General features: G+C 33.3%; 1 protein-coding gene and 1 long non-coding RNA gene across 2 annotated transcripts in view; one reads left to right on the forward strand and one right to left on the reverse strand.

The window, feature by feature from the left end:
- The window catches only part of Tps1 (Trehalose-6-phosphate synthase 1), a 36,854-nt gene extending 24,837 nt beyond the window's left edge, over window positions 1-12,017 (forward strand). Inside the window, exons 5-12 of the mRNA XM_069131927.1 lie at window positions 4,814-4,978; window positions 5,545-5,773; window positions 6,021-6,337; window positions 6,934-7,307; window positions 7,697-7,888; window positions 8,858-9,185; window positions 9,806-10,099; window positions 10,606-12,017. Coding sequence (XP_068988028.1) covers window positions 4,814-4,978; window positions 5,545-5,773; window positions 6,021-6,337; window positions 6,934-7,307; window positions 7,697-7,888; window positions 8,858-9,185; window positions 9,806-10,099; window positions 10,606-10,845 — 2,139 coding nt within the window. The 3' untranslated portion in view covers window positions 10,846-12,017. The remainder of the gene's footprint in view (window positions 1-4,813; window positions 4,979-5,544; window positions 5,774-6,020; window positions 6,338-6,933; window positions 7,308-7,696; window positions 7,889-8,857; window positions 9,186-9,805; window positions 10,100-10,605) is intronic.
- A 3,466-nt stretch (window positions 12,018-15,483) lies between these two features.
- On the reverse strand, window positions 15,484-20,650 carry LOC138189786 (uncharacterized). Its single transcript, XR_011176117.1, has 2 exons — window positions 19,856-20,650; window positions 15,484-19,386 (listed from the first exon to the last, which is right to left on the reverse strand). It is a non-coding gene; the product is annotated as an uncharacterized LOC138189786 (long non-coding RNA).
- Window positions 20,651-20,865: the final 215 nt, after the last annotated feature.

Below are 20,865 nucleotides of genomic sequence, written 5' to 3' on the forward strand. Positions count from 1 at the left end.
TATACATATATCTACATTAAACTATAGTGATGCAATATACAAAAGATGTATAGCTAGAAGAATTTAAAGATACTTGAAAAACGTATTTTTATGCAATAAAATCATCATGATGTCGTTACGAAAGGACAAACTTAGGCTTGCCAAGACAAATAGCGCGCTTCACGCTAAACCGAGCAGCTGTTTGCATGCATATTATTGCATATACATTATATACATTGTAATCTTGATACTTGACATTAAATGAACGACCGCCAAGAAATCGTAGATATTTTTACAATCATTGACGTCTATACTTCTTATTGTTGCAATGTTAAATATAGTGAATGATACGGGGAAAACCACTTAAATGACTATTTTTATCATGATGATACTTCCTTGTAATATATTCTTTATAATATATCTAACATAAGAGCTACCTGTGTATCTATGTATGTATATCCTTTTAATTTTATTTTATTCACTATTCGTATACTATTTATTACTGTATCACTATATTATTGCATCGATAATGAGATACTATCTGTATCAGTTATTGATTTCTAGTTTTCAAATCAGAACAACACATTATGATCATAACACACATGTTAAAAATATGTCAGACGTTTAAAGGAGGTACTCATCATAATATTTACTAACAATAAGTACTCTATTTAGAATCTTTTATTTTATTTTAAAACAGCTATAGTGACTTGTTAATTTTAATATTATTAATTCGGTAAATTTCAAAATTCAACGAATTCGATGATAATGATTTATTCGTGGTAGCAGTAACCATTATGTTTTCATATCAATACTTTACATTAATATATTAACCATCTAGAATATATTTGAAAATTACGTAATAATGACCTAGTTATGTTATAAAAGATATTTCCATAAATTCCTGCTATTTTGTTTTATTTTAGCCTGTTATTTTAGTAATATCGTGGAATAATAATTCTTAATGCTAATACGAAAAAAGCTCCAGCAAGTTTACAGTATCTCGTCAATATTATTTTTCTTCTTTCTTCAATACATTCCATTCACCATTAATGAATATCAAAGGGAAACAAAGGAGTGGCGTGATACGAGAACGTTATAATGCAATCGTTGTATCGATAAGTTCTTTTGAACTTCGTCGGCCAGGGACCAATCTATCGTGGCTTATATAATTTTTTTCATTTTCCACATTATGCCCAAGTCAAATAATAGAGACGGTAAAAGCACCACACAAAGAAACAGTTAATACTACTAGTCAGTTTCATTTTCTTGATTCATTTGGACTTTCATTTGCGTCAGTCGATAGCATTTAGATGTTAACGAGGTTTTTCTGTGCTGGTTAGGTAATGTCAGCAACTGATAGATAAATGTAAAACAACGAAGGAAGCTTTCTGTTTCGGTGAATTGATATCATTTTTTCGTGGAATAATTTTATTTTAGAATGATTAGAACAGAGTATGCTTGGAATATTTGTATTTTCACGTAATATATTTTGGAAGAATGTTATTTTATTTGTATGTAATTAAATAATAAATTAGATAATACTCTATTATACATTATCTTTATCAATATATTTAAAAAATAATGATAATTAAAGCACCAATCAGATTCTTCCTCTGATGGTTATGTCTAGACCTGCTGAGAACATTAATAATTATCTCATTAGCGATTGTTTGACCGCTTGCGTCAATCGTTAACCAGAGAGTGGACATGTTTTCACAATGTTCAGAAAATAAAGCAGGCCATGCTACGGGCAAAACAAAAGAACGTCGAGGAGGATAACGAGCAATTAACAAAAGATGTTCTGGGACTTCGTCACGTATTGCCAACTAAGCGTTATCGTGTTATCGACTCCTACGGCGGACTTTATGCACTTCCGATTGCTATTTACGCGAGTCTTGTTTCTACACTTTCTCGCGATTTCGTTGGAAAATACCGAAAGTTTCTTAGGATTTCGTACAATTTGTTGTTTGTTCGAATCGACCTACATTACTGAAGAAGAGTTTGGATTTGTTTCGTTTAATGAGTTACACGAAATTATTCACTTCAAGCGAAAACTTACGATTTTATTTGTAATATTTGGCGTAGAATTGATAGGAAATGGTTTTTGGTAATAGAAATCTTTTCCTGAGAATATGTTAGGAATTTTAAGAAATTTTTTAATGTTTGACAAAATTAAAAGTGGTATCTTTAGGTAGATACTTACTTCTAAAGCAGATAAACGAAAAAATTCTGGAAAGATACCATTTCATCGTAACTAGAGCAGACTCGAAACTTCGTCAAGTAGTACGAGTCAACTAAATCTCCTTCATCATCATAAAACTCAACTATGTCTCCGTTCGTTGGAACATTGTTTCGTTTTATATGTTGCTGGAATTTATGACGGAATTTTATGATCTATTTTTCGTGATAGCCAAAGAAATTTCTCACTGCTAATTGAAATCGACACTTATATGGTAGACTCGTTTGGAGTTATATAGACACTGCAAATGGCTTCAAGTAAAATTTCTAGCTCTTATTCGAGTTTCCTGGACACACTAAATCTCAGGGATATAAGAAATATTGGCTTAATACATTAATATTTAATGCATTGCAATTTGAATATTTTTGATCGAACTTGACACATTTAAGAACTGAAGAAATTGGCGAGCTTGTTAAATCCTATTGTGCTTCTACCAACGAAAATAGTTGCATAATAAAATTGTGCAATCTAAAATAGACTTTCTTTGAAATTGCAGTTTTCTGGTATACTATACTGGGTACATTCTTAAAATTGTAGACACTCAGGCGTTCTACAATTTTTAAATGATCTTATGTTTATCTCTTGTTCTTTCTCAAGTACACAGTTTGTTTTTTATTGTCAGATTAATCTCGATATAATTTCGTATTACGAAGCGACGATGTCTGAATCTTTGATCGTTGCTTTTGATAAAGAAAATTGTATACCACGGCTTAGGAATTTGCGTCTATTGTTATTATATGCTTCCTGCAATGGCGACGATCAATCTGCAAACGCGTATGACGATCGACAGAACGTGTAACGTCATTGATTTAACATTTGTCGAGTTATTTGCTGCATTCGATCGACGCTGTGACTATTTATGGCAATCGGGTGTAGAATTGCTTTCACACCATTAAGCAGTGTCATCAAACTTACTTATAATTCCTAATGTGGAATGGATCGTAAGGAATTTTAAAAGAAGATCAAAAATATAAAACTAGATACGATGGACATAATGGAATTTTGAAAGGACGATAACGAATCTATAAAATTGGAATATACGAAACAAAATTAGAAATTAAATCAATTATTATATTGACAAACTTCAATATTTAATGGGACTATCTTTGACATTTACCGTACGGTTAAAATGTCTATTCATATAGTATACTAATCTTTTTATCGAATATATGTTTGCAGCAAATATCTCATAATTTTTATATAAATTTTTAGATTGTTTTCAAATTTGTCTGATATAATTTGACGATAGCTGGGTCTCGTTACAGTGCTAATGAAATTTGAAAATGTCTTATGTAACACACACAATATCTATGTATTTATTTATTATTTTATTTATTTATTTATTTATTATTTTTTTTATTTATTTATTATATATATATATATATAAAATTGTCTATAGTAAGTGTTCAAATATTTTCGCGAGCCATTGTATTCTATATACATTTGACCGTGTTTAATATCCTCGAACGAAAGAAATAGGAGATAGCTTTTCCTTAATCACTTTGCATCTCGTGGAGTCTCTTTCCGAAAAGAAAACATTGTGCTAAGGAAGAAAATAGGTAGCTTAACGACCCATTGTTATGTTAAAAAAGAGGTCCGTTGATCTCATTGTTTTCTACTGTAAAAATTTAAAAATACAAATGAATACATGTTTCTATTTGTAATAATACTGTCTTTTCCAAGCAACGGTTTCTATAGCCTTTATGTATCTCAAAGCGAGTTTCTTTCATCGTAAAAGTCGTCGCCAGTCATCTTTTCTCGTATGATTTTGTTATATCTTTCACGTACATTTGATACGTTATTGAAATGTCAGAAGATAGAATGAGGAAGTTGAATAATTAATTCAGCCTAATCGCAGGATGTTACATAGCTGAATTAAAATTTCCACTTGATTCTATAAAAATTGAAATATTCCTTCACATTCAAAATAATATAGAAAATTAATGTTAACTGGTTATCTTTAAAATATAGAATCTACACATATCGATATCCTATTGTGCCCCGTTCTTTTCAATTTTAGTATACGCACACAAAAATATATTTTTCTATATCAGGATTGTATCTTTAAAAAATAAATACGCTAGTAATTGCAATATCTTGAAAAATCGCGCTTTTGAAGTTAATTCATCCTCTAAAAACACGTGAAAACATAAAGGTAAGGTAAAAGAAGAACAAAAAAGGGAGAGAAATTTCCTTAAGAATACACAGAATGTATAAAAATAAAGATTTGAAAGTTAAATAAATAGAGAAAAAGAAATGAAATAAGCAAATATCTTTGCGTTCTATGTGACCATGTCATTTTACATAATTCTTCTTATGAATTAAAAGATATAAAAATAAAGATCCAGAAATTAAATAAAAATAAAAATACATATAACATCAACAAATATCATTACTTTCTACGCGATTCGTATTATTCTCTGTTTTCCTAATAATAATGTGCACAGTTGTTAAGAAAGGAAAACTACGAAGTTGCTTCTTTAGTTCTATACAAAGAATCGCCTTGGGACATCTCAGCGAACGCTAATTAATATCTATGTACATGTTATATTCTACAGCCGGATTAAAGAGGTCGTAATATTTGTTCTCCAGGTTATGGCAGTACACTTCGACCCGGTCATCTTCGATGCGTACTACAATGGATGTTGCAATGGAACCTTTTGGCCATTGTTCCACTCTATGCCTGATCGAGCGACCTTTATCGCGGAACATTGGCGAGCGTACTCCGCGGTCAACGAGGAATTCGCTGTTAAAACGGTGAGTATAATCGCCGTCGAATGGAGTATCGATTGAAATTACAATAGGACGTCAGCTACTTGAAATAGCAAGAGAGTAGTAATTCAATTCGACGAGAGGATATATGTATATGATACTATGTCAGGCAGCGATTATGTGGATAAAATTGTCAAATAAAGAAAAATGTATATAAGATATGAAACACAGGAAGTACAGTGTTATCTATATACTCTTATACTCTTGTGTACTCTACAAATAAGTGTTACGTTGAAATTGTTAAAAACGGTATCAAGGTAACAAATATTTGCTGCGACTTAAACAGAGCGATATGTACTTTTACATGCGAGATATTATGTTGTCATAATAGTAATGAGAACTGAAAAGTTTCGCATACGTGGAATATTTTGTTACTTAGTAAGTTATTCGTAATAGAATTGTATCGGAGAAAAAGAATTATTGTTTTCAAAGTATCGAAAATATGCCTTTAGTAAAAATTAACGTTGAGTTTTATTGAGATAAAAACGAGATTATAGACATTATACGCAGATATTTCTAGTACTAAATATTCAGTTTTTGTATCGATTTAGGTCAGTGCACTGGAACAAATTTACAAGGAGCAGAAGAATCAACCGAATGGCACGCCTTTGGTCTGGGTGCACGACTATCACCTAATGTTAGCAGCGAATTGGATTCGACAACGAGCCGATGAGAAACGTCTCAGATGCAAATTAGGCTTCTTCCTCCACATCCCTTTCCCACCATGGGACATCTTCAGATTGTTCCCATGGGCTGATGAAATCCTTCAAGGAATGCTTGGTGAGCTTTCACTGATTCTTATATCGCTAGAAATTTTTAAGTTCTCGATTAAAATTTGAAAATTTAATCCAGAAGTGATATTTAACGTGAATTGAAAGTATTAAATTCTATTTCTTAAAAGCCGAATACAAATATACAAATTTCACGAATTTTAATTAGATTATGCGTTATAATAAAGTATTTGCCAAAATCTTGAAAGTTAACTGTTACAAATCAAAGAATGTAAATTTATTTGTATCTGTTTTAGGTTGCGACATGGTTGGTTTTCACATTCAAGACTATTGTCTGAACTTTGTCGACTGCTGCCAGAGAAGTCTTGGGTGCAGGGTTGATCGTAAGAATTTGTTAGTGGAGCACGGTGGAAGAACTGTTCGTGTGAGACCACTTCCCATTGGCATTCCATTCGATAGATTCGTCTCGCTAGCCGAGAGTGCTAACAAGGTCATGTTGACCAATCAGAAAATTGTATTGGGCGTTGATCGTCTTGATTATACCAAGGGTCTGGTCAACAGATTGAAGGCTTTTGAATTGTTGCTAGAAAAACATCCAGAACATCGTGAACAGGTAACGATATTATTATAATTTATATTAACGCGATAATAAAATTCACAAATCATACGAGATTCGCATTTCCTCTATACATTTCAATATTTGGTAATTTACAGAGGTATATATATGAGGTCAAAGTACTTACACATGAAATAAAATAAAACGGAAAGATTAATGTCTAAATGTTTCATTTATTTAAGTATAGCTGCTTTGGATTATTGCAATGTTTCATAATAAATATTCAAGGCGTATTATTTATTCATTTTGTAATCATTGAAATATGTTTTAATTGAAGTAGAGTATATTGCAAAATGTCAATAAAACTCAGCTAGATCTAGTTACCAAGGAGGTCACACGGTTAATCTGTTATGACCTATCCGTCTTTTAGAAAAATTGTGACGAAGAAACTTACATAAGAATTTATTGGTCACAAACAGTGTTCAATGATAGGATAAAATGCTATAAATCAAATAATTCTAGATTTAGTTTAAAACATAGCTATTAAATTGTCTTATTCAATTAATCAGATACTAAAAGAAAATAAAAAAAAAAAAAAAGAAAATATATGAGATTCCCATCAAATTACTCGACGAAATGATATATCTGTTTAGGTTACTATGCTTCAAATTGCTGTACCATCGCGAACTGACGTGCGTGAATATCAGGATTTGAAACTTGAGATGGATCAACTTATCGGTCGCATAAACGGTCGATTTACGACACCGAATTGGTCTCCTATTCGTTACATTTATGGCTGCGTGAGTCAAGACGAATTGGCAGCATTTTATAGGGATGCTGCGGTTGCTTTGGTTACACCACTTAGAGATGGTATGAATTTGGTCGCCAAGGAATTCGTTGCCTGTCAAATTAACACACCACCTGGTGTGTTGATCGTTTCTCCATTCGCTGGAGCTGGGGAGATGATGCACGAAGCCTTGATCTGTAATCCTTATGAATTAGACGAAGCTGCTGAAGTTATCCATAGGTACGATTAATATGTTTATACAAATTGAATTTTGAGTATCATTTAAATATTTAACCCTGAAGTTTTTGATCGCAAATCGTCTTTTTTTTAAGTATGTATATTCTAACAAATCTATTTAATATTTCCATAATAAATCTATTTTTGTATATTCCTGTTAACATTAAAGCTTTAATATTGTATTATTATGTTATTACATCAAATCAACTAATTGTTACTTTTTTAAATTAATTAAGCATTTAAGCAAAAATGTTACTGCTTTCAATGACTTTAAGTATTTAATTCTTGTCCAAGAAACGTTCAAATAAAAAGAACAAAACAGTTTCAAACATATAAATATGGTTTGTGAGCTCGATTTTAAACTTCTTAATTAATTTTTGTATATATTCCAGAGCGCTTACCATGCCAGAAGACGAACGCACATTAAGAATGAATCACTTAAGACGCCGTGAAAGGATCAACGATGTCAATTATTGGATGAAGTCCTTCCTGCAAGTAATGGGATCGCTGGAGGAACATGATTCTGTAGGTGCAACCACGATGCAACCAGTGACCATGGATGATTTCGATGATTACTTGAGCAAGTAGGTATTGTTAAAGATCAACGACATGCATGACTGGGCCCGACCAGAGCATGTGCTTATACGAAAATCAATCAACCAATGTACGATTAAAATCCAATTATTCTAAGGTGTTAAAATTATTAACACTATGTATGTAAATTTCCTATCGAATTAATTGTTGATTACATTGAGAATACTAAATGAATTAATCGCACTTTAATGTATGTGTTGTGGGCAAACTATTACAAAACATACTTACTGATGGCTACTCACAAAATTAGGTAGATTCGTAGTTACTTATTAAAATTTAAAAAGGTTGCTGCACTTTAATGACAAATATCGTAACTTAACTCACTTTAAATACACAATATTCTACTAAAAATCTTCTACACAAAAACTGTATACATCAAAGTATAGAGGTAGAGTTTGCTTATCTCATGTACGAGTGCAGATTGCTGATGAGCATGCTTGTACAAACCACAAGTTTGGTATGTTAACAGAACGGTCCCAATGGAATGCATCTTTCGACAAAAACCGATTAAAAATCCGGTCGATTGAATTGTTTATTAAATTAAGCATGAGTTTGGGTACATCGCAGCGTAGGGAACGCTGACCACCAGGTGCTTGGATATTACCAATGATATATTAAAAATACATATGCAACCTTCCAACTATTCAAAATCAAGAGTATTTGCAACAATTTCCCTAATTAACCATATCCATTTGTATTAATGTTCTTGAAAAATCTATCCTATTGTAAAATTAATTAAGTTATCGTGATGTATTTAATGCATTGTGAACGAAGTATGAAAATGTTCTTGAATAAAATTCCAAGTCTACGGATTACGTGTGTCTATGTTCGACACTGTTTGAAGAGGTTTATGCTCAGTCAGAGAATGCTTTTGGAACACGGCGGGCCCGCGCGTGCGTATGCGACCTAACTCATGATGAAAGCCGGGTAACGTTCCAGTGATAACACATGTCCCCTAGGTATATCGGCGATAATCATAAATTGGCCCTCTTGCTGGACTACGATGGTACTTTAGCTCCTATTGCGACTCATCCGGATCTTGCCATTTTACCTTTGGAAACGAAGAACGTTCTCCAAAGGCTATCGAACATGTCCGATGTATATATAGCAATTATATCAGGCAGAAACGTGAACAATGTGAAGTCGATGGTTGGTATAGAAGGTATTACGTACGCCGGAAATCACGGATTGGAAATTTTGCATCCGGACGGTAGCAAGTTTGTTCATCCGATGCCTGCTGAGTTGGAAGATAAGGTGGCAAATTTGATGCAAACGTTGCAAGACCAAGTGAGTATGATTTTCATTATTTTTTCCAAAGCGATAGTATTTTGAGATATTTGTTATTCGTCTTGCAATTAAAATTGTTGGAGCATTTTAATATTTTGTGATATTATAATATTGTTTTTAAGCGAGGAATGAATTATAATGAGAAATATAAAAAGGAAGTTATATTAGAATGTAATAATTATAATTGAAGAGTTTACGACAATAAAGGGGTAATTCCAGTACTTAGATTGTCTTTATTGAAACAAGAAGAAAGAAGACGATTCTATATTCAAAAACGTAATTTATTATTACGAATGTCTTCTTGGCTATGCATTTATAGCACGTATCAAGATGTAATTTGATTTTGATTGACTTTGAGTTGATTTTTCTTGATTTATTCAAATTAGTCAAAGATAGAGCTGCCTTCTTAGCATTCTTGTAGCAGCTCTTTCAATTAAGTATTTCTTTCAATAACATTTCTGTATTATAGTAACAAAAGCAAAGTAGAAAAAATATTTCTAAGAGTTTTGAGTATTAGGTACTAGGGACGTATCGTGTAACATCTTCAACAATTGTAATTGCAACTAATTGCAACTAATTACTTACGACTTTAAACGACTAATTCGATGTATTGAATCTAGCTTTGCAAGGATGGAGCTTGGGTAGAAAACAAAGGAGCGTTACTGACGTTCCATTATCGTGAAACGCCGATGGAAGGACGTCCTCAGATGGTTGATCAGGCAAAGAAAATCATCGAGCAAGCAGGTTTCAAAGCCTGTTCAGCGCACTGTGCCATTGAAGCAAGACCACCGGTTGAATGGAACAAGGGTCGTGCTTCCATTTACATCCTGCGTACGGCATTTGGTTTAGATTGGAGCGAACGTATTAGGATTATTTATGCCGGTGATGATGTTACAGATGAAGATGCAATGAAGGTATGAATTCCGCAATAATCGAATTTACAGTAAAGGAAGAATGAACATATACTATATCTAATACTTTAACACGTTCATCGTTAAGTTGAAGTCGCGTGGCCTTCCATTGTGACGAAAATTGTTTTTAAGCAATCGTCAACATTTGCTACGTCATTCGAAAACCGTTGCGCGTGACGCTGATGTGGTGTCATTTGCATTTGAAAGTAACCACACCACGATAATGTAACGTCATCAACAATCAACGTGTTAATAAAAGATTTCATATTACCACAAAAAGATAATGCTAGATATCATAATTATACATAGTTATACAGCCAATATTAGATTTCCTGAAACATAAAAATTATATATAGTTATATAGTTAATATTAGATATTCTGAAACTAATATAATATAGTCAATATTGCATTTCCTGAAACTTTTATCCATCTATTAAGTTCATTTTTTCTTTGATTTTGATCTATTGTCATATCTTATATAACTTATATAATTATGTATTCTCTCCAGGCGCTAAAAGGTATGGCAGCTACCTTTCGCGTAGCGTCGTCGCATATAATCCGTACGTCGGCAGAAAGACGTTTGCCGAGTACGGATTCCGTGTTGACCATGTTGAAGTGGGTAGAGAGACACTTGAGCAGACGCAAGCCTCGCAACAGCACCGAGATTCCTTCTAGATACCGACGTAGCAGCGCTGGAATTACCATGGAAATGTCGTATATGCCGACAAATACAGTGTTAGAATCCTAGGTGACGCCCTAATAATCTTCGTTATCACATCGATTGTATCCTCAACAAGAAATACATACTTTGTATGTCACAGGCTTAATATGATGTACTCGTAGAGTAAGATCAAATAAAAGCGAGAGGGAAGAATAAGAACGAAGGAAAAAAGGGAATCTCTAGGTGGATAAAATAAAATAAAATAAAAAATTAAAATAAAAAAAATATCATTGCGTAAGTTGTATCGGCTGCGAGAATATGGTGGAAAGCATCATCGTCATGTATCAAACAAGTCGAGCGTCACACGAATAATTTTTCCCTTGGATAAATTGTATTTGAGATCTTCTATTTAACATATGCGATTGTATCGAGTTAACTTAATAGAACTTATCGTACTTACGCATGTATACAAGCCAAAAAATGGAAGAACTGATCTTTTTTGATGTGGAACCAACAAATCATTCTATATCGACTGTTTTCGACGTTTAATCGATGTATCTCTCCGGTGACCAGTTAAATGGCTTTACCCCGATAAAACATAATAAATCACGTTATAAAAAAAGAATTTAAAAAAGATGAATGTTACGTGTGCAGTCGCTAAATCTTCGTTTCAAGAGTGAAGATGGCTTCTTCTTTTGTTATTTAATGTTCACCGTAGCAATTATTACGCTGTGCGATATAATCAGCCTGAATGTAGAATCGATAAAGCGTGTTTTACCGAAAGTCGTATAATAGGTACTTAGCTATGCATAGTTTCTAAGTTCGCGTCGCTCAAAATGTATCACAGGAAATATTCGATATATATTTTAATATTATCGTAATAACTTAACGAAAACTGATTTTATTAAATATTTGTATATTTGCTACCAATTTCCGAGACACGAGACAGATGATTGTACCGGAGAAATGGTTCCACGTATGTCAGCATATTAGGAGATAAGAGAGGATACAAAAAATTGTATTCGAATATGTAGCCTGCTCAAAATATCATAATTGACTAATATAACAGGTTTCAGTTTTCCATTTGTAGATTTTAAATCGATTTGTTGGATGTTGCTGTTTTTTAAATCAGGTCGATATGGCCGATTTCGTTGTATGTATATTGGGCATGTATTTTGTATACCATTGAAATTATGCGAAACGCATTCATTTTGTTAAGATTATAAAGAATTCTCTTTGAAATAGAATCATAAAACATCTGTCCTTTTTTTTTATAAAAGCTATCTTTCTTTTCTTCTTTGATGCAAATATGTACTTTTTTAAAATGAGAATATCAATAACGTTTACAAGCTGTTAAATTAAATGCAATCGATATAGGTAAGACGACTCGAGAATGAATGAATACAGGCGAGAATACGCTTATAGTATGCATATCGCTTGTAAAAAAAGGAATTCTTAAGTTTAACGGTTAATCGACTAATAATATGTTTTTATCTTTCCTTCTTTTCTTTTATAAATCAAACGATGAAACAGTGCCAATTTAAGTCCACATACAAGAGAAAGGGTAATACACAATAAACAATAATGAATTACATAAAGTACGACAACTTAGCGATAAGGGGTTTACGAAATGTACATACTTTGTACGTACGCATACATGTTAGACGCATATTAACATACAACACAGCATGTATATACACATTATGTACCAACACATACAAACGTATACTGTTAAACAAACTATTGGGAGAAACGATACACTTAAAGATAAACGAATCAAAGTAAACATGGACAACTTTTACACGTTTTTAAGTAGAATAATAGAAAAATTCAGAATTTTTAATTCCACGCGTTTATCTGTTTTCTACGTGAAACTAAGGAAAGAAAATTGAACTCGACTGAACGGAATGAGAACGGCATAAAAAAGAGATAAAAGAAAATCGAAAAATCGTTCTTTAATATTAGTGGAATGTTTTCAAAACTGATCGATCCTTTCTAGATGTTCATTAAAGGTGTTACAATAATGAGAAAGAAAACATTTAGCACTTAATTAATTCAATGCGTTTTGCATGAGACATCGATGGGTTCTGAAAGAATTTTTTTATAAAGAGTATCATAAAAATTACTATGCATATAAAGTAATTATTATACAGTGGGGACTGACCAAACGAAAGTTTATGCAGAACTTTGTTTTCGATAATAGGCCTTGTTTAAATCGAAGCCAGACACAAGAGAAGAAAAGTGCTGAAAGAATATGAAATGGAATTTTTGAAACAGAGATTCAATAGTGAATTTTTCTACAAAATATTAGCTCGTCTCCTTTTATCAGGAACTGATGTATATAACAATGATCTACCTTACTTTTTTCATCCATGGATGAATAACAGATTTATTAACACAGATTTATAAGTAGCTAGACTTTGTTGAATGTATTACATTTTCTATCTACAAACTCCATCTATACAAAAGAGTGATCGAGAGTTTTTGCACGCGTCATAATTATATTTCATTCGAAGGGGAACAAATCGCTGCTTCACATTAACGGCGACACAACTCAAGAAGTTTCAGATTTTCTTTTATCGAATAAAAGGTCTGCATTACGTTTCTAGCTTTATCATAAAAAATGGTAGATTTGTAATTCTACAATTCAGTTTTGTGTCAGAGGACAAAATCGTTACTTATGTATGTTGCTATCAACCTAACCCTTAGTTTTACAACACTGGCCTATTTTCAATTGTTTCATGACGCTACAAGTGGAAGGTTGTACCGCTTTTGTGAATACTGGCGTATCTTGCGTTAAGTCATCTTTACAATGTCATTGAAATGATTTGAAAATATACTTTAAAATGTATAATTTTAGAGTTGTGTCACTATCGATGCCAAGCAGCGAAATGATCATGGTATTAGAACGTTTTTAAGAGATTGTAGATGTAGTTCTAAATTTCTGTACCTTCACGTGTTTGCATTCATATATCGTCATTGAATTTCCTTCGAATTTCATGGTCGAAACGATAGGTAGTCTGGGTGGAAGAGATATGGTGAGATCGTAAAATTCATCATGCCTGAAAGTATACGAATTTTTAACATCAATGTAGAAATCTGAGAAGATCTAAGGGATTTAAGAATAGATAAGTTGCAAGTTGGAACTAGTTCTTTCTGTGTAAGTAGTTGTAGCTTAATTTTTATCAATACAATAATTATTATGAAATAGAAACCAACAAGAGTTAATAAACGAATCATGTAGGTCTAATGAACGATTGTAAGCAGAGCTTTTAAATACAAATATATAAATAATGTTTGCAATCTGGAATTTAAGATGGCTCTATCTTAGAATGAGCGTCCAGAAAATATGGCTATGGCGCGTCCCTATTTAAGCATTACTTTATGACTTCACAATATCCCTTCCACCAACAGTATATTTAAATCTCACGTGTGTTCAACTTCACACGCATATATTGTACTGTTAATATATTCCCTTTATCGCATAGAGTTCAGAAAATGCAGGAAATGCTATATAAATGTACACGAAGATTCGCTTCAAAAAAAAAAAGAAACAAAATTGTATGAAGCGAGTATTTATTACGTATATACATATGTATATTTTTATATGTAGAAGAATTTGTGAAATTCGATAGATGAGATTATTGACAGAGAAAATACCCCAGAAACAAGTAAAAAAAGAAACAAATGGCAAAAGAAACAGAAACGAAAGGTTTTCCAAGCTGACAAACAAAATAGCAATGATACTACGTGAAAATGATTCTAATTACTTGATGACCTGTTTCTATCCCAGACGTCTATCTCAACGACTATACTTATGCCATATAGAAATATAGAAATATATACATATACGTATACATACATACATGTATATGTGTAAATAATGTGAAAACAGGTCGAAGTGATTAGAGATGTTTACGAGTCTTTTGGTTCTTCTGTTTCTTGTCGATGCCAAAAAAAGAATTACGTATGTATATATATATATCTTGAAATTTGTCATCGCAGATTAAACTTCGGTACGTACGTTAAGTCGCTGTACGAGTTCGCTGCAATTTCCAATTATTATTTCGATTATTCCTAATTACACTATCCCTCTTCTTTCATACGGTTTTTCCTATCTCGTGTTCTTTTACTTCTTTTTCCTTACGTCAGTCCAACGTGCCATCGTCTCCTAGTAAATAACATTAAGACTATACAAAACGAATTTGAGTTACGTAAAATGTAGCAGCGCTTCGATGGCTTGATTCGTGTAAAAGAAGCTTAGCTGTCTCCTTCAATCCATTGTATACCTTAATCTCGTAGCAGCTCAGTATTTATTAGTCAATTATCAGTGTCACTAGTCAATAGGGGGCGAAAAGCGAGTTGTAAAACGCTTAGAAACGAGGAAGGGAAAGAAGGGAAAGGAAAAATAGAAGAAAGAAAGACAAGAAGAAGGGGAAGGAAGAGAATCACACAGGTATATTGTGGAATTTTGTTGAGTCGAGTTGAAGGAAGAAAGCGATATCCGGATGTCATATCTCTTTGAAAGTATGTAAAATGTATGTGTATATATAATATATGTATAGAGAACACATGCATATGTATATGTATGTACACATAGAGAGTCCTATAATGTGCCCTTATAAACGATATCCCACCAGAACGAGAGAGAAAAAATTGAAAAAAATAAAGAAAAAAATGTTGATCTACGTTTTTTATGAGTACTTAGTTTTTACCTCGATATATATTATATAAAATAAGATAAGAATGAAATGAAAAGGTATGTGTATATATATATGTGTGTGTTATGTACATGTATATGTGATGTATACATATTCAACATTCACACTCTCAATGGCGCAAGATTTTTCAATCACGTTAAATGTAGGCTGCTCCTATGATTGTAAAAGAGAATTAAAACAGGGAAAGAAAAAAAGAACGAAACGATATGGAACAGAAGTAAAATTGCAGAAAATAAACATTGTTTATAAACTGTGCACAACTATATTCTCTTTTTTCTTTCTTCCTTCCATTTGATTTCCACGCTTCCGTCTCTCCCGTCCTTTCTTTTGTCGATGGTGGTAATTGTAAAAAAAAAAAAAAAATCGTAACGAGAAATTGACTGTGCCGTAACTTATTTTTTAACGAACTTACAAATATAATAATCGACGTTACCGGTATCGTTTAATAATAAATTCAACGATGGTTCTTGAATCGTATTCCCCTTTTTTCAATTTCAAAACAAATTTAATGTACGGAAATTTGTTATCGATGGTTTTTCTATAAAATTGGAAAGTTTATTTGAAAGAGGAAAGGAATAAGGATAGGTAGAAAAATTGTTGACGAACTGCACAAGGGTTATTAAATGTATTACGCGCTTATTTTATACGTAACTCGGACTCCCATTGCGATTCTACGAATTGCAACACGCATTCCACGATATCTCGTGCCACTTTGTGTCGGTATTTTGCTGTTTATAACCTTTGATTTCCGGTCTTATCGAGCTGCAATTAAAACTGTTTTGAAGAACATGACAAATGCGAATAGATCGAAGGGGTTACGGATAACGATAATTAAATCGGCCATTACTGGAGGCTAGATGCACTTGGAAATCTGGTGAAATTCATGTCGATACCAAAATAGAGAAAATATACTTTGAGCTTTAGAACTTTCCTTTGATATAAGCTTCTTAAAATCAGTGATTTTGTCAATTGATTTCAAGTTACAATTATAACGTTTCTATCATAATATTTTGTACTCTGTGATTCAAATGGTTTAAATAAAAAATCGGATGTCGTATCAGTACGATAATGTTGATTGCTTAATTTATTGATATGATCTATAGATTTTTCATTGGACCAGTTAACTAAGAATACTATTGCTGAATAATAAATTTTACTGAGGTTTGATGAAACGTTTGAAGCAATTATTGTCATAAGGTATTAGAAGATAAGATATTACGATAATATTTATTATATATCGTATATATTCACGAGAAATGCAAACAATTTAATTCAACGATTATTATACATTCATGTATTTATATTTATAATAAATAATTTCAAAAGATTTGATAAACCATACCGGTACGATGCTATCGGAATTGGACGAAATTGTGAATTATTTAAGGACCAGTCCAAATGAAAAAACTACCAAGAGAACTAGAAGAGAATTATCAATGACACGAGCATAATTTCAAAAATTACCAGATAGTATATAGTATCATGAAAAACACAAAATACTATATAACGAACTTATCGTTCAATCATCTTTTCGGAAGGATGGTAGACGTATATGGATTAAATGAAAATAAAACAAGAAATATCAAACATAAAACATACAAAATATAAATACACAAATAATACGCATAATAAACGCGTACATCCAATACTATTCATCAAATATATAATATAATAGTTATACACATAACTTGCAAATAAAATCACAGAAAGCATCAAATACCTCATAGTGTGCAATCCAGTCATGTTCGAATGAAAAACGTACTTACTTACAAGCTTCTCGAAGCAACGGCGTACAATGGCACGCTTTGAAACGTGGGTCACGCCAATCTTGCTCGAAATATCCAAATATTTTCATTAGAGGTGAACGATGCCGGCAGGAAGAGGGTGGGCCGTGCGATTTTCACGGTCGTTGAAGAATCGTTTTCAGGGTTCTTTTTCACGAACAAACGGAAACGTATAGGGGGAGAGAGAGAGAGAGATGACGACAGTATTTATTAGCCAGTAGTAGCCGATGTGCATGCCTTGGAGGAGCCGGTCAATGCGGCACTACCGTATAAAAAGCCGGATTACACGGTGTCCATTTCAGGGTGTACAAGAAGCTGGTGTTTGCGGTAAGTCTTCCACGTAGAAGAGCCTGGCCCTCGGCCGTGTACAACTCAGTCGAAGCATTATCTTCGCTGTTTTGCCGATTCAATTGTGTGTGCGAAGAAAGGCGGCGTTTAACAAGAGTTTAATAAAAGGCAAACAGCGGGGTCGTCGGTTTTTCTCGTCCTTGTTCTTCAACGTTTATCCTCTCTCTCTCTCTTTCTCTCTCTCCTTTTTTTCTTCCATCTTACTCTGTTCCCTCTCGTCGATTCACTTGGATCGCTTTTCCTTCATCGTTTCTCTGTTTCTCATTTCATCTTCGTTGGATTCGCTCGGTTTTTCTTCCTTCTTTCACGGTTCCTCTTGCTCGAAGGGATTATGTAGCCGGGCAAAACACGAAGCTTCAAAAATCGAGAGAGGGAGAGAGAGAGAGAGTGGGAGAGAGAGAGAAAGGGGAGAGGAAGAAATAGGAAAAGAAAGATTCGGAAAAAAGAATCGCAGCTGTCACGCACGGGTGGTTCTATCGAAAACTGATTCGTTCTTTGCTCGTTCTTCTATCTTGCTCTTGGAAATCCGCGCGGATAGACGCATTTTCGTTTGGAGCGCGCGCGCACGCAGCTGAACCTCCTGTTCGTTCGAAGCGTGCCCCCGGTCACGAAAGAGAAGAAAGGGCCTTTATAATTTGGATTTATGCGTGTAATGTGGTATACTATGTGAACTTAAGAGGCAGAACGTCGAAGTATTTAACGATAGAGGTATAAGTACAAAATAATTTCCGTATGCAAATATCCTATATTCTACGACACAGTTCACGATCTCTCACAAAACAAGAATATTAAACAGAATGGAAATTCATGTTGTTCGGGCAACAACAGAAATTCAATAACAATCTCTCTGGATTATTTAATTCTTATTTGTATTCTATATTCTACGAGATAGATTCATATTTGGCAAGGTAAGATAATCGCAACAGTTTCAATGTAACTACATTTGAATTAGAGATCATGTAATTCTAAAATATTTAATGTAATACGTATTCTAGTTTGTTCTACGATAAACCTACTGATAGTTATTATTACATAAAATTTAGAAACTATGAATTGAAGCGAAATACGATTACTCTCTACCTTCTTCTATACTCTGTATCAATCTATACGATGAATTATATCTATCATGTACGACTTAGAAAATGTAGAACTTAACGCGAAATATCCGAAAAGGAATTTAATTTAACGTTATTACGTCGGTCGTGTAAACATCTGTCTCGCGGCAAAACAGCAAAGGGTAGGCAATGTAAGTCAGTAACTCAGTAGAAATCCGCCGGGGGCTAACCGGATCGATCAACTCTGATGTAATTATCCAAACGTTGAATTTTTTATCGTGGTGAAACAATAACGTATTTTCAGGCCAAACAACATCGCGGTACCGAGACGCGGAAAGCGGCGGAACAGCTCCGCCGTGTTTCCCTCGTCTGTTTCTCTTTTCTTTCTCCCTTTCTCTCTCTTTCTCTTTCTCTTTATCTCTGTTTACGTAACGTGTAATAGAATAATCTGCGTTACGAGAGTGCCACCGCGGGGCAAACGACGTTCACATCTTTGTTTTTCGCTCAGAGATTCGCGCGCTTCCGAGGACATTTCAACCCGATAACGCTTTATCCGGCCTGATTTTTCTGTACGGAATAATAACAATCACAACCGGGAAAATCCTTCCTTTTTTTCCCTTCTCTCTTCTCTTTTCCTCCGATATTCTCACGAAACCGTGAATATAGATTACTCTCCTCTGATCGATAAAAGGAAAATGTATTTCCTCTTGGGCGATGATACTCTTTTTCGGGCGGAAAGAAAAGAATTGGTTTTGTACTGGTTTCAAATTTCTTCCGTTTTGTAAATAAATCGTAACACGATTTGGAAAATGGTAATGAAAGTAAAATGCTTCTTAATGAAATGATATGAAGAGAAACGTTTGAAGCTGATATTTGTATAAGTGGATTCGTATAACGCAAAATGTGCATATATCTCACAATGTTCATAGGTTTTATCGCATACTGTAATTTTGATTTGTAATTTTCTTATAGAATGACTTTTGCTGAGTTACTGTGTCTGCTGTATGGTTTTCAGTATACTTTAGTATTATATGTATTTATTATATTACATATTATATTCTGCAGAGAATTATCTATTATATATGTATTATATTCTATTATGCATATAGAGGGTGCCCCATTTGAAATTTCGCACACTATTATTTCCCAAACCACAGCTCGCTTAAAATATGTTACAAATAAAACTTACCCAGTTTCAGGAAGGTCATCTTACGTTGATCGCAAATCTTCTTCAGGTGGACGTACTTTTAAGATTTCAAGATAATCTTTGTGACTTTTATACGGAACTTATATGTTTTTATTTAAATAGACGTGTAGCCCTTTCTATGGCGAATTCGCCGAATTTCGATATATTGGTGTTCTAAGGTCATTTAAGATCATTTATTACAGTCCAAAACTTACCTCCGTCCAAAAAAATTGTTTCTTATCGCACGTATTCAGAAGGATGTTCTTGGACGTCAATACAATTATTTACTCTATCCCTAAATAACATTTCGAAAGTGACAGAACTAATTCTCCCAAATTCATCACATTCTCTCAAAGCCACAAGCATATCGACAATTTCGCTAGGTGTATAGCGAGCCATCGTAAATTAAATCGTTATTGCAAAGCAGCGCACTTAATACTATTTGCAATAACACTGATTCCCTCGAAGCAACTGTGACACAAAATGGGGATATCTAGCAGCAGATTATCCTCCGTCTATAATTAAACATAACGATATGTCACATCATTAGTGTGATATCGATTCATATTAACATCCGAATCTACGCAATACGTATTCTGGGAAATTAAATCTTGATGACATTCAGCGAAGGTAATTTGAACGATAATAAATAACCTACAATGACCTTAAATGACCTTGGGAACGAAACGGGTTACATGCTTACTTAAATAAAACATACAACTCCGTATAAAAATAAGCAAAGGTCACCTTGAAATCTCGAAACCACAAGATTCGTGATAAATAATTGCGTAAGAAACTTCAGATAGGACACTCTGTATATATTATGCTTTAGAGAAAATACTGCACAAGTATAGTATATATATGTCTAAAGGAAGGTAATATTTTTAATATACAGGATGTCCCACTAGTGACCCAGCTAAAGGTGGATTCTTAAGTATCTCCTTTGTTTTTAATGAAAAATGTTTATAGCACGAATTAAACGAAGAAAGAGCTCTCCATTTACTCGTGTTCTC

This window comes from Bombus flavifrons, chromosome 2 (assembly GCF_040668555.2).
Source record: "Bombus flavifrons isolate JBK064 chromosome 2, iyBomFlav1_principal, whole genome shotgun sequence".
NCBI classification, from domain to species: Eukaryota; Metazoa; Arthropoda; class Insecta; order Hymenoptera; family Apidae; genus Bombus; species Bombus flavifrons.